Source organism: Cydia amplana, chromosome 11, assembly GCF_948474715.1.
Source record: "Cydia amplana chromosome 11, ilCydAmpl1.1, whole genome shotgun sequence".
NCBI classification, from domain to species: Eukaryota; Metazoa; Arthropoda; class Insecta; order Lepidoptera; family Tortricidae; genus Cydia; species Cydia amplana.
Window position 1 is genome coordinate 531615 of NC_086079.1, and position 14503 is coordinate 546117.

The 14503-nt window shown below is 34.3% G+C and overlaps 3 protein-coding genes across 3 annotated transcripts in view; 2 read left to right on the forward strand and 1 right to left on the reverse strand.

Annotated features, from left to right (window-relative positions):
* Positions 1 to 14503, forward strand: part of LOC134652291 (uncharacterized) — a 306378-nt gene that overhangs the window by 45804 nt on the left and 246071 nt on the right. The window lies entirely within an intron of this gene.
* LOC134652366 (uncharacterized) lies at positions 3417 to 5211 on the forward strand. The gene is made up of 2 exons (XM_063507538.1): positions 3417 to 4253; positions 4771 to 5211. The coding sequence occupies exons 1-2, from the start codon at positions 3468 to 3470 to the stop codon at positions 5185 to 5187; spliced, it is 1203 nt and encodes a 400-aa protein (XP_063363608.1). The 5' UTR covers positions 3417 to 3467; the 3' UTR covers positions 5188 to 5211.
* LOC134652367 (uncharacterized) lies at positions 6038 to 7471 on the reverse strand. The gene is made up of 2 exons (XM_063507539.1): positions 6649 to 7471; positions 6038 to 6451 (listed from the first exon to the last, which is right to left on the reverse strand). The coding sequence occupies exons 1-2, from the start codon at positions 7459 to 7461 to the stop codon at positions 6038 to 6040; spliced, it is 1227 nt and encodes a 408-aa protein (XP_063363609.1). The 5' UTR covers positions 7462 to 7471.

The window sequence follows — 14503 nt, forward strand, 5'->3', positions numbered from 1 at the left end:
TATTTGTGGCCATATCGAGACTTGCAAAATACTTGAATTTACCTAATCGGTCTTAACACGCTGCTTCGCAAAACAACGTTCAGCACTATGACCATTCTTATGACAATAAGAACAGGTAACGGGAGCCCTATTATTTGATGTCTGTGTCCGTGGTGCGGCCTCATTCGTATGATTCGAATCTGTACTACTTCCGGTCGTCGGTACGCTACGATTGGTGCTATCAGTAGAAGCATCTTCTACTTTCGGTCTTTCAAAATTGCAGTTGTTACGCTTGTGACCTACACCGCCACAACTAAAACATTTCGATCTATTGTCCGGCCTACTGTATCCGCTTTTGCTCGGATTTGAATTCATAGGTTTGCGGGCAGGATCGTGGGATGAAACACGCGACTCATTTCTAGGCTTTGTAAATACTGACAAAAAATCTACGATTTGTTTTGGATTAAGCTTTGCGTTAGTGGCAGCTGCTTTGATCTGCGAATCTGTAATGCCTCTGATAACTATAGCAGTTTTAAGGTCGTCCGACAAACCGGTAACAATGTTTAAACGTAACAGTGTACGACGAGCATATTCCGCGTATGTTGGAAAATCTTTAGAATCAGTACGCATAAGGTCGTAAAGAACGGTCGCCATATCAATGTTTTGTGGACAAAGAGAACGAAATTCAATTTTGAAATTACTCCAAGTGCGATCGTTAGTTACCCAATCATTGAGCCATGAACGCGCGTCTCCCTTTAAACAATTAGCAATACGTGACAAACACTCATTATCAGCCCAACGATTTCGTTCACGAGCGCGGTCTACCTCTGCACACCAAACATCAAAGTCATGAATCTGTGGATCGAAATTTGAAACGTAATAATGGTTCGGCCTTGCTTGTAACAACGACGAAAGCGTTCCCACGATCCTCTCCGTTACCTCGTCGACGGGAGTACCACCGCGTGAGGTTGCAGCAGACATCGGAGGCTTTTCTGTTGCTGCCGGGCTACTATCGACCGCCGGAACCCCAACGCTTGCGGGTAAAGTAACACCAGCCAGCGGCGGCGCAGCGGCAGCTGGGGACGGCAGTGGTGGTGTTGTTGCTCGCTGTGAATCAAAACCGGAAACAAAACAACCGCTTGGAACCGACGACGACGGGCGCGACGTTGAAGACGTAGATCCTAATTTATCCTCCATTTTTCTTAATTTTTCTAAAATCGTATCTAGTAGCAAATCATCTCTGTCCTTTCTACTCTTACTACGTTTGCGTTTACGACTGGATGATTTATCTGACATTTTAAATAAGAAACGAAAAAGCAACACTAATGTCAAATATAACACAGGTGTACGTTAACGGTATAAACGGTTGAAAGGATTCTAATTTAGCAACGTAATAATCGACGCAAAACGAGAGGTTTTAATTCGACATGCACAAAAAATCTCGTTACGCAATCTCCTTGGCAACGAAAAGCAAAAGAAGCAACCAAAAAGAATTAAAACTTATCACGCGTTTACAAAGTGGGTAATTTAAAAACTATTAAGATTCACGAACGTACAAAAAACTACTAAAAGCACCATCGTATGCTAAACATAGCAAAGAAGCAAGTTAAAACTTCATATGCAGTAAATTAATAGTAATAAGCGCACAGCAAACGCACTATGAGTTAACGGAAATCAATTTAAAATTTTAAACGAAAAAACCAGTTGTCAGATGCCACTCGCGTAAGTACCTATCCCGCTATCTGATTTTAAGGATCAGAATAGAAAACCGCACAAAACCAATCAACAAATTTATTTTTAAACGAATAAAAGTTACAAGTTAGGTCTTAACTAAATGTCCTAAGTCTAACACTAAGCTACGAATAAATATTCTAAGTGAATGGATGAACCGATCCCTATCAAGCGCGACGCCGAAGTGAGTGTCCGTGCTCCGGAGCAACTTCCATCTCCCCTAGTCAGGCCGGTGCGTGGTGGCGCGATGTGACGTCAGCGTGGCGAACAGGACAGACGATCGTGCCTTTTCACTCCCTCCTAGGGCTCATGGGAAGGCCTCGGTAATAATACATATATTATGTTCTTTATCGTGAATTTTAATTGCAAATACTTACCTACCTTTAGTTACTTATCTTTATTTAATAAATTTTCCGACATATGCAACATCATTAAGTTACAAGATATTATTTAACTTGCAATGCTTGATCTATGTATATGTATGCAGTTCGGTTCAAATCTTGCAAATTGCTAAATTTAGACCCATTTCCTATAATATTATTCGATTGAGCTGAAATTTCACATACTTATTATGCAATTTGGTTACCAATACAATATTAAAATGTACCATCGAGGTGATCTGATGATTGGTCGTAGGATTTACTGTACAAAATAATTGGTACCTAGTTAATAAGGAATGTTAACTTACATAATGTTTAATGTACTCCGCCTAACTTTATTAAAAAAGTAATTTAAAAATAATTGATAATATAAAAATAAAATGATCCATATTTTGTTAGTAGGTACATCTTAAATACCAACCTGCAGTAGTAAAATTAAATAATTTAAGATAAGATGATATATACGTATACGTAGATAAATATTAAAATTCAGAGTAAACATCAATAACTAAGAACAAATATGCAAGCTCGTCATACAAAATGTAAGAAGAGCCCATTATTAATTTGGTTTCGCTTTTGGGGAAAATGAATTTGAATTAATTTTGTATTAAGCAGAACAGAATTTGTGTCTGCAAACGCTACTATAATAGCGTAGCGCGTAGTATAACTCTGCCAACTGAGCTACCGAGACTTCAATCGATGACAGCTAATCTTTCTACAACATCACTCATTTGCACTTTAGGGAGGCACCTAGCGACATCTACTGTACGGTACGGTACTCGCCCGAGGCAGTGATTGTTGTCACTTTTTATTTATAACAATTTTTTTTAAATTACTTATTTGATTCACAATAATGATATTTTGGACAGACTCAATTACATGAAACCGTTTGTGCGTGTTTTGATTAAATTGTACGAAGATAGCACGTCCGCGGTTTTTAATCACTACATACCTAGTATAAAACAAAGTCGCTTCCCGCAGTCTGTCTGTATGTATACCTATGCTTAAATCTTTAAAACTATACGCAACGGATTTTGTTCCGGTTTTTTTAATAGATAGAGGGTTTCAAGAGGAAGGTTTATGTATAATTTGTTAACCCGTGCGAAGCCGGGGCGGTTCGCTAGTATTAGTATAAAATAAAACTGACTTAATTAAGTGGTCGCATGCATTAATAACAATGGAATCTAAGAAAAACTATCGCAAGATCAATGAAATGTAGAATAAATGAATGGAATGTCGTTTTTTGCTTTGCTAATGAATGTCTCATCTTGAAATTACCTTTATAATTATCGAGGTAAATAAATATATAAGGCAACGCCTACTCGTAGTCTATCACTAGTGCTCGAGATCTTGAACTACAAGAAATCGTTCATCAAAATGGAATCATCGATCACAGTTCTATCTTCCGGTGACAATATTCTACCGCCGCCATTACAAGCTTCCATCGACAAAATCGTAGAAAAAGAAGGATATATATCTCATAAAACTACCAATAGGTCAATTTCGACTAGCGGTGGTAACTTATTGGGAAGACTGTACGAAGTTGACATTAAAGGAACAACTGCAAACGGCGATGAAGAGATCAACATCTTTATTAAAAATAAAATAGATAACATGCAAGTGGGTATTTTTGATATTGCAGAATGTTACAGATTGGAGACCTTCTTCTACGGAGATCTCTCAAAGCTTTACGATGATTTACAGAATAAAGCCACTATTCCAGTTGAAGAAAGATACAATATAGTTAAAAGTTACGATGCTATAAATCCGAACGCTATATTTATGGAAAACCTTGGTAAAAAGGGTTTCACGACAGTTCACCGAACGGAGGTCGTTCCTCTTAAGTTTGCACAAATTTCTGTCCAGCAGCTGGCGAGGTTCCACGGCTTGTCCTGGGTCTTGGAAAAACTGCATCCTGAATACTTTGCAAAGAAAATTAAGTCTTTGAAACCTACTATTATATTTAATGACGATTACCAAAAGTTCATTGACAATATGGACATTTATACGGATAAATGTTTGGATTCGGAACAGAAAGTTATACTGTACAAATTCAAACCCCACATTATGGATACCTTGAAAAAGAATGTCATAGAAAACGCTGGAAGTAGACTCTGCTTATGCCATGGAGACTACAGGGCGAATAATATTTTGATGAAAACAGTGAGTGTTTTCCATAAATGTAATTTATTTAATCATAATCCATACAAATATTATAAATGCGAAAGTGTGTCTGTCTGTCTGTCTGTTACCTCTTCACGCTTAAACTGCTGAACCAATTTAGTTGAAATTTGGCATAGAGATAGTCTGAATCCCGGGGAAGGAGATAGGATAGTGTTTATGTCGGAAATCATCCCTGAAGTGAGTGCAAAGGGGGGTGAAATTGAAAGAGTTAATTGATTGCCTAATAATTGAAGTAATCAATGCGCAAATTGAATGATTGCTATTAGCATTATCCAGGCGCTATACTTACTTTAGCTGCTGTCAGTGTCACTAATTCCACGCAGATGAAGTCGCGGGCAAAAGCTAGTAATCAAATATTTGTGCAGTTAGCATTACAAATTAACAAAAAACATATATTATAGACGGGTCTAACGCGAAATTTATTCAATTACCTTTATTTACCGACGTTATTTAACAAATAACACACAAAACACACAAATATTGTGTTATATTGCAGGATGGCGATAGCATAACTGAAGTCAAAGTAGTGGACTATCAAATGCTGTACTACGGGTGCCCTGTCATGGACTTCATGTATTTCATCTTCCCTTGCACTGACCAAGACTTCAGGAGAAAACATCTTGATGATCTGAAAAATTTGTATTACAAAAGTTTGGGAAAGTTCCTTAAATATTTTAACATGGACGTTGAGTCAGTGTACCCACGGCGTGAATTTGAAACAGAGTACAAGAAAAGACTAGATACTGGTCTAATATATGGTCTTCTGCTAACTCCTATACTGTTCACGAAAGACGATGACGTCCCTGACCTTGCCAAAGATGATTTTGGATCAATTTCTGTAACTCCAGATCAAAAAATGGATGATAGGATCAGAGGTCTTGTAGGTGATTTCCAGAAGTGGGGTATATTGTGAGAAAATACTTTATACATATACTGGTTAATTATTTCGTTATTATTTTAGCTATTTTAACTGTATTTTAGCCGCTTGTCTCGACCAATTGACACTTCAATGTCACGAGACAGCAAAACGTACACTTCCGACAAATTACATATAGTAACGTGACTATGCTTTTCCTTGTAAATACTGTCATTCGACCACGTACTCTACAATTATTAATAACTCTGCAATTTACTATATTTACCATTAAGGCGTAAACTGTTTACAAACAAGTATTATTCTCTAATGTAAGTACATTGGGCGGCACGAGGTGTATGTATGTATGTATGTATGTATGTAAACACTTTATTGTACACAAGATAAATTAGAATTACAATTATAGCAGAATCAATACAATATACAAAGGCGAACTTATAGTTATAAGTTTTCTCTTCCAGTTAACATTTAAGCAACAGAGAAAAAAAAAACAAGGAATGTGTATGTCTCTTTCTGTGATTCTAAACCATTAAGTTAATTATAATAATGTCCTAATTGAACCTTAAATTTAATCATAGCGTATTTGTTCTCTAATACAATTATTTCGATTAAAAAGTTTATAAGAAACCCGGTCAACTGCGAGTTGGACTCGCGTTCCAGGGGTACATTACAACATTTTTAACAATGTATTTTTTTATGTGGAACGTGTTTAAAAACCCCGTAGGGGTCGGATCAAATACTAAGTAATTAAGTCCGACTCACGTTTGACTCCACATTTCCTGTCATATACACCTATTAGAAGAACTATTTTGTATATTTATTTAAATTTCAGATCCAGTAGTTTCGGTAAGGGTTCCGTTTTTCCTTTTGAGGTATGGAACCCTAAAAATTAGATGACACCCCACCGAATAAAATCATCCACTACTCCTCGAGCCCTCTCTTTCATTCGCTCGTCACATTTCATATTTATATCAGCTATTTGGTCTTTACCCAATTCGGGTATTTCACCTCCGACTGCAAAAATAAAAGGTATAGCCTGTACGAAACTAAACAAACCCAAAACTAATAGTTCTCTATACAAATCTTCAAAATCTTCTCTAGGAAAAACAGATTTAACATCTATATTGAAAATTTTCAGCATTTTCGTTATAGAATCGAAGTAAAGGTCCTTGAGGTATTCCAGGTGATTTTTTCTAAACTCTTGGTCGGTGCCGAGAAAGATGAAGTACAAAAAGTCTGTCACAGGACAGCCGTAGTGAATAAACTGGTAGTCTACTGGTACCACGTCGATGATCTCACCACCCTGGAAAAACAAGTGTAGGATTTGTATTATAATTATGGACCATTGTATCTATTTCCACTTCATACACACCATAAGTTTAAAGAAAAAAAACATCCCTTCTTTACGTGTAGGGTAGGTACCTACTCTAAAAATATTTTTTCTACTTTAGTTTAGTTTTCTTTATGACTAAAATAAATTAAAATAAATAAAGAACTTACAGACTCTTTCATCAAAATATTATTGGCCCTGTAGTCAAAGTGTACTATTGTCCTTTTATATTTCTGATCATTATAGTACCTTGGTACATTATGCCATAACTTTTGAAGGAACGCAGTAAACCTTTCTCGCACATCAACATCCAAAGACTTTGATATGACTTGTCCAGAATTTGTTATCCAAATCTTGAAATCTTCGTTGAAATTATAAGGGACGGACAAAGATCTAATTTTCCGATTAAAATAATTTGGTTTCATCTTTTCTAAAGCAAACGATAACCCGTGCAGTTTTCCCAGTTGTTGAATACATAACTCTGCAAACTTTAAGGAAATCGCATCCATTCTGAATCCCGTCTTGTATCCTTTCTTTGATAAATTTTCAAGAATTATAGCTTCTGGTGTACTTTCTTGAAATGATTCAGCAATATTGTACCGCTCTTTTGCGGGCACATTAGCTTCATTTTGTATTTCATCAAATACCACTGCTAAATCATTGTAAAAAAATAATTCTCTGTTGAAAATTTCAGTGACCGACAAAACACTTAGAACATCTGCAGGAATAATACCTTTAACAAATATGTTTGTTTCTTTCTTCCCAGCTTCTGTGTATCCTGTAACGTCGACTTCATACAAGGATCCTAAATAATTGCCACCGTCCGTAGATAGGGCTTTAGTGGTCAGTTTATGAGTTGTATATCCTTCTTTCTTGACTATATTTCTTATTGCTTCTTCAACTTTCACAGGAAGTTTATCGATATCCTCACATTTAAAAGTTTTTACCTCCATTTCGATGTGAGTTCCAGGATATTCAGACATCAAATGCTCATTTATGTGATAAGGCAGGCTGTTTTAAATATTTGTATATTGTTCTAGTCATCGGATACGTTATTAGTACTTATTAGTGGAACAATGGTCGCAATATTAGCTCGGTAATCTACTGTAACTAGATACAATCAACATGTTTGTTAGGAAGTGTGTATTCAAGACAATCAAATTATCATTCACCAGACCCCAGCTAGTAATGATCATAATGCAATTTTAGTGAGTAGAGTAGGGTAGTAGGTACCTACCGATGTATGTTGGATTTATTGCCATACTTTAAGTAAGAACATATTTCTAATAGGGCTTACTGTCTTGACCTGTTGACTTCATAATCAACAATTGTCATCATCACCAGCAGCGTATGTGTGAATATGTTGTTTAAATATAAATATGTATGACATAAAAGGAAGATAAAAAGGTTTCAATTAAGTGAAATATATTTCATTTAACCCCAGTTTAGTACATCAAACCCATACACTAATCGGACCTGACTTTGTTGACCATTTTTGTTTAGAAACAGACATTTCGGCTAACTAACCCATTTTAGCGAATTCAAAATTATAAGTATTTTAATTAAACCTCAGCGGCGTGGCTTCATTAAATAGTTTAGATTTACAATTAATTTCAGCGATATCTCAAAATAAACAGAAATACTTAATACTAAAATTCACTTTTTTCAGCTACAATACGCCCCATAGAATAAAATCATCTACTATCCCTCTAGCCCTCTTATTCATTCTAGGATCAGTCTTAATACTAACTTCACCTAGGTAATCCTTATCTAGACCAGGTACACAAATTTATAGGAAGCACATCAAATCTGCTCAATGTTTTGTATCCTTTCTTTGCCAAATTTTCCAGAATAATCGCTTCTGGTATGCTTTCTTGAAATGACTTAGCGATATTGTATCTTTCTTTTATAGGTACATCAACTTCATTCTGCATGTCATTAAGTACAACTGCTAAATCTTTGTAGAAGAATAACTCCATATTGAACATTGCAGTGACTGACATAGCTGTAAGATGATCTGCGGGGATGATTCCTTTAACAAATATATTTGTTTCTTGCTCACCATATTTCGTTTTTCCAACAACGTCAACCTCATACAGATCTCCAAAATAGTTACCACCAAGCTTATAATCTGTGTAACCTTCTTTCTTAATTATCTTCTTAATTGTTTCTTCAACTTTCATCGGAAGAGGATCATTATTTTGATCTAGTTTACATTTACTATTTTAGACTTCTATCGTGGTGTTAGTTTTACAAACGTCAAATAAGAAACGATAAAAATATCAAGTCATTGTTAAGAACGTGTTATTTGTTAAGGCTACCTCGTCACTGTGACAATGTCAATATATTTACCTACTAATTTAACTGATAACAAGATTACTACAACGTCGTGCAGTTTGAGAGCATTGTATAATAGATAATTAGGATGACAAACATAAAAGAATTAGTAGTTAAATTAGCCATTTTAAAAATTGTTGGATTTGTGATGACATAAAAACGTAATGTGTATTATACCCAATTTCGTCCATCATGAATAGCAAAAAATAATTCAAGGTCCTATATGTTTAATATAATAACTTTTAATAAGTTATCTAAAATTGGTAATCTCGTTCGGTCATTCTTTAATTTTCTTTAATAGCCACCAGCGCCATTTTAGACCTGTGATTCTGGACGTATCATCGTCTCATTCACAATCCGTTTATGAATTACCTCTTTAATATAATAAAAGAAGGAAGATAATCTTGCTAAATCAATTACTTAATTATATAACACTTTAATAACAGTGTTATCTTATTTAATTGTGATTCTTGCAAATATCATTACAGTCATAAAATACTTACGTTTAAGAATAAGAATAAGAATAAGAATTCGTTTAGAATTTAGTATTTCATTCTCATTGCGTCTTTAAGTAGGTATGAGAAATACTTTCATTGAGAAAAACACCAGCTCATAAAGGCAAATCAGTTAATTTGCGCGGCTTTATGTATGTATGTTGGCTTTAGGTATGTTGGTTTTTCAGGCATAAAATATTTATCACGTGAACCGATTTCAACAATAGTGAATAAATAAAACGATTTCAATGTGTCTGGATTAGGTACGGTTGTTTCTCCTAACTATTCCAAATTTAAAATCGATAGCGTATTGTAGTTCTCGAGATATTCAGCAAAGTGACAGACAAAAAGATGGACAGAGTTGCGCATAAGGGTTCCTTTTTATCTTTTTGGTACGGAACCCAAAAACTGATGAGATAATTGCATTTTATCCACAAGAGTGGCAAACTAAATAGATGCAAGTTTAGAATTGTTTCCTCATGGCTGTTGGAATATATTTTTAAATGATGACGTTTAATGTTTAATGATAAATATTTAATAGTAATAGCGTTAATTTGAATTTGATTTGTACTGTTTTACAATTAGTATTTTCCTCACGTTGGTGTCGCTGGTGTGATAAAAATGTATATTTTTTAATAATATGTTTCACTCAGTAGCAAAGTTCGCCTTGCAAGTCGTGCCTTGAAACCCTCACAATGCTCAAGATTGCACTTTTCACATCTCTCAATTTAGGAATTTTTCGCCAACAATTCTGCTCCCAAACAACTATTAATTCCGCGCATATACTGTATTTATTCATTTTTTACAAGCTTTTCAAAAGTAGTGTTGTTATTTATATTTCATTTCATTTCATTTATTTTATGCAAAAACCATGGTTATGGGTCAATTTTTAAAGACGGTGTTTTTTCGACATTTGTATGGCAATTTTTTATTTTTGGAAAATTAGATTTATAATCATCGATTTAGGAAGGATTCTTAACAACAAAAAATATACTGTACGAGGCACCACTCTACTTTTTATAGTTAGCTAGATATGGACGTCTAAAGATCGACATTTGTATGGCACTATTTAGCAAGTTTTAAGGCGCTTTTGACATGTATATGGCATTTTTTCGACATTGTATGGCAGTATCAAAATGTTTATGTCACTATTTATGAATTTTGTGGCATTTGTAAGACCCTGACGACATTTGTATGACCCCTTTTCGACATTTATATGGCACTATATCGACATTTGTATGCCACAATCGACATCTGTACGGTCAAAATAGCCGTACAAATGTCGCCATACAATTGTCGCCAATAATATTTTTTGGCGAAATTTCTTACACTATATAACCGATTCACTTATTTAATTTACTATATATTTAAACACTATATTTGCAACTATTATTATGAAATACACATTTTTATTTCGACTGTGTACCAACATATGAAGCGTCCATACAAATGTCATTGTAGTCATACCAAAATATATCGAAAAAGATTATTACCTGTTTTTACATAAATAAAAATGTTTCCGCGTGCATACTTAATGGTGATAGACGCCCAACTAACCGCACTAGTGCGTCATAAAGTTAATCTAATCATTATTCAATAGACAAAGAAGATTTTGGGGGGTATCTTTAAGTCATAACAAAACAAGTGCCGATCGGGACAACGATAAAAAGGCTTCTCTTGTTATAATTAAATAAATTCTCTAGAAAATGCTCTTTATAAAAATATAAAGCTGTTAATAATACGTCGCCTACGTCCAAAGTTATGATTTTTTTTATTGGGCTATGCCGCCACTGGGACACGCGAAAAACGGCAAATTTCGCCGTTTTTGGACTTTCAAATGCGATTTTGTCAATAACAAATAATATTTAAGGTACAGTTGTACATTATTTTTAAAGTTTATAAAACACTGAATGAAAATATACACATATCTAGTCTTTAAGTCCTATGGACTTCGAGTTTTAGCCGTGGGACAGCAAAAAATGCCTATTTGAAAATTGACCCTTTATAATAAAGTGTTACATAAACATTTGGTACATGGTCGCCCTGCAAGGGCGTAGCACTGTCTTAAAAACTAGTTTAAAACTAAAAAGTTTAATTATACCTACAAAACACGATCATTTTTAAAATTGGTAGTTGTAGTAGAAATATAACAATAATAAACAATTCAGAATAAATATAGAACATTAGAATTTATCGTCAAGAAATATCAAGAAAGATAGTTATTTATATTAGAAGAAGAAAATAATAGGTACACAAATTCTACCGCACGGCATGCCGCTAGTTATCCTATAATAACGTCGACGGAATCCCTTCCATTATCTGATATTTTCTCGGATAAGCTGATTCTCTGGTTGATCAGAGACCAGCGTGTATTTTTGATACTATCAGATAATCTATGGGGCCATTTTGTTTAAAGTTGCCTGCACTTTTTTTTCAAATTTGGGATTGTTTATGTTATTTCTACTCAGAATCAACATTTTATTCTGAAATTTATTGCGGAATGGAAACTATTTTCATAACTATTGATTCCATAAATTTTATCATTATTTAAAAGGTGTAAAAATATTTTTTAAGTGTATGTAAGAAACACCCTAATTGGATAAGTATGGATATAATTATACCAAGTTACGATTTTTTTAGGTAAAATTTGTTTTTTTTTTCCTTCTCCTGAAAATGTATTTTTGACGTATAAGTACATAATTTTATTCCTAATACTTAGAGCTCTATATAGTATAAGTGTTAAGAGAAAATAAATAATTCACAATTTTCTGATATCTGAAGCTTTATTTGCATTGATACAGATTGTCAATGAATATGATACACGATATACCTGTCCTGTCAAAAAAATAAAAAAAAAACTTAATTACAATCATTTGCATTTTAATGCGCCTATTGTCGTATATAACACGACGCAGTACAATTTTAATTAAATTTTTCATTGCATGCTTATAATCATTAGGTAATCAATAACATTAAATCATTAATAATTACATCTCACGTGTCAAATGATGGTCCTATGACAGTTATTTTTTTTTGTATGTAGTAGCTGGCACGTTAATTATATGTAGACATTTTTTGGAAAAAAACTAGTGCCTACGTCAATTGTTGAGATTTGTTTTGAAGCGGACCCTAGGCTCACATGAGCCCTGAGCCGTGGAAATATGCCGGGATAACGCGAGGAAGAAAAAGAAGACTTTTTTTAAATTAGCGGGGTCCCTTTGTTTGCCGTAAAGTTTTAAGTCATATCAGTCAGTTTTCAGGATTTTCGTAAGGTTATCCTATAGATAGGTTAGGTTAGGTTTGTTTAATGGCAATCCTGAAAAGTGACGAGGAATGCGGGCAAAGAATACAAATAATGTATTTGCATGCATTGTACTATGTTTTATCTGCAAATAAACGATTGATTGATTGATTATGACTTAAAATTTTTTGGGAAACAATAGAGCCCCAAAATTAGCACATTCATTTAAGTAATAAAAATAAGGTAGGTATAAACATATTTCTTCAATTAATTTTTAAATTAAGTTCAACCAGAATAAATTTGAAAGAACTGTCATATTTGAGTCGGGCGCGGCACTATACACATCGGGTCTTTTGTATCCTTATGAGGCCCGTCATATAAAATTTTCCATTTTGAATTTTAACCTTGTTGCGTAGTAAATAGAGATGAAATTAGTTTGTTTGGGAAAGCAAAGAAATAAAAGAAATGCTACTTTATTTGGTTTACGGAAAGCTCTCACTGGATTGAAACGGACTGTGCATTGTAATGGACATTGGGCCTTTCGAGGATAGATAATCTATTTCATTGTTATGATATCATTAGTTTATATTGGCTCAATGATATCAAGATCAACAATAATACTCGTTCGTGGTTCAACTAATCAATGTTAGCAAGTCACACCATCACAGGAATTGTTAATATTCCCAATTGAATCCCATGCCCTTATAAATTAGTGCTATTTGTGTCCTCCGAGTACGTGTTTAATAGTTTTGAACTTGAACCACATGCACATTCCAATGTAATTGCTATACATATACAAGAATAGGGATGATTTATGTTGACTTTAAAGAAAATCTAGTTAAATAGGACACAAAAAATATGAAACCGTAACTGTAACTTCAGCCGGATACTGCTAAAATACAGTTTCAGAAATATTCAGCAGTTTTTGGCCGAAACCAAACCTTGGGTCGAAACATGATTTTTATGTCGAATCCAAAACCGTAACTTAATTCGGTCGGACATGGAAAAGCTTTGAACGCGTTTATTATTATTTACATCGGTTACAAAAATACAAATAAAAATAATGAGAAAAGTATAGTAGTTGCTCTTAAAGAGAATTTATTTAGGACACAACAAGGCGGGTTACAAAAAGGCGTTCCCTTGTTTGTTACGCAACTTCACATAAATTATCCTGTTTTTCACCAATTCCTGGCCCCTTCCCGGCCCGAAGAAACAAGAAAACAAAATGCATTCGAGTTTATGATGTATTTTATCGTTTTATTATTCTTTTCTTCGCTTTCTAGTTCTTTCGAGGAAGTTTACGTCACGTCAGTAAATATGACATAAAAGTTTTACGCGTCATTTTGTTTGTGGAAAATGTTATTTTTTCCTGTAGAAAAAATCCCCTTTATATTAACATGTTTGCAAATTGGTAAAGTTACTGATGCGAAAAATAATTAAAAGTTTGTATGGAACTCTCGGTGGGCGAGATAAATAAACTCGCACTTAACCAGTTTTTTTTATCTATAATGATTTCGAAGATTGCAGGTCACTTCTGGATGAGATTGGCTCAGGACCGAGATAAGTAGCGTACTCGAAGAGAGACCTATGCTCAGCAGTGGGAGATGAAAGGCTGATATGATGATGATGATGAATGATCACGCTGCAGGATGCACGTTTTGTTCCTCGAACAACGATCCTTCTATTTTAAACCCGCAAATATTAATGTACAATGACAAACAATTAAACATTTTCAAAGACAAATTTTATGCAGGCATTTATAATTTGCTTCAAGCTTCGTCGTTTAATATTTGATCATTGACCATTGAACTATTATTACTAACGTATAGATATTACCTATAGATAGATTCGGCACACAGAACCAGTACGTTTTGCCATGAGTTGATGTTGTTTTGACAACAAACCAGAGAAGCAGAGCGTGAGGCTCGCAATTTTTTGTGAAATTACAGTGCC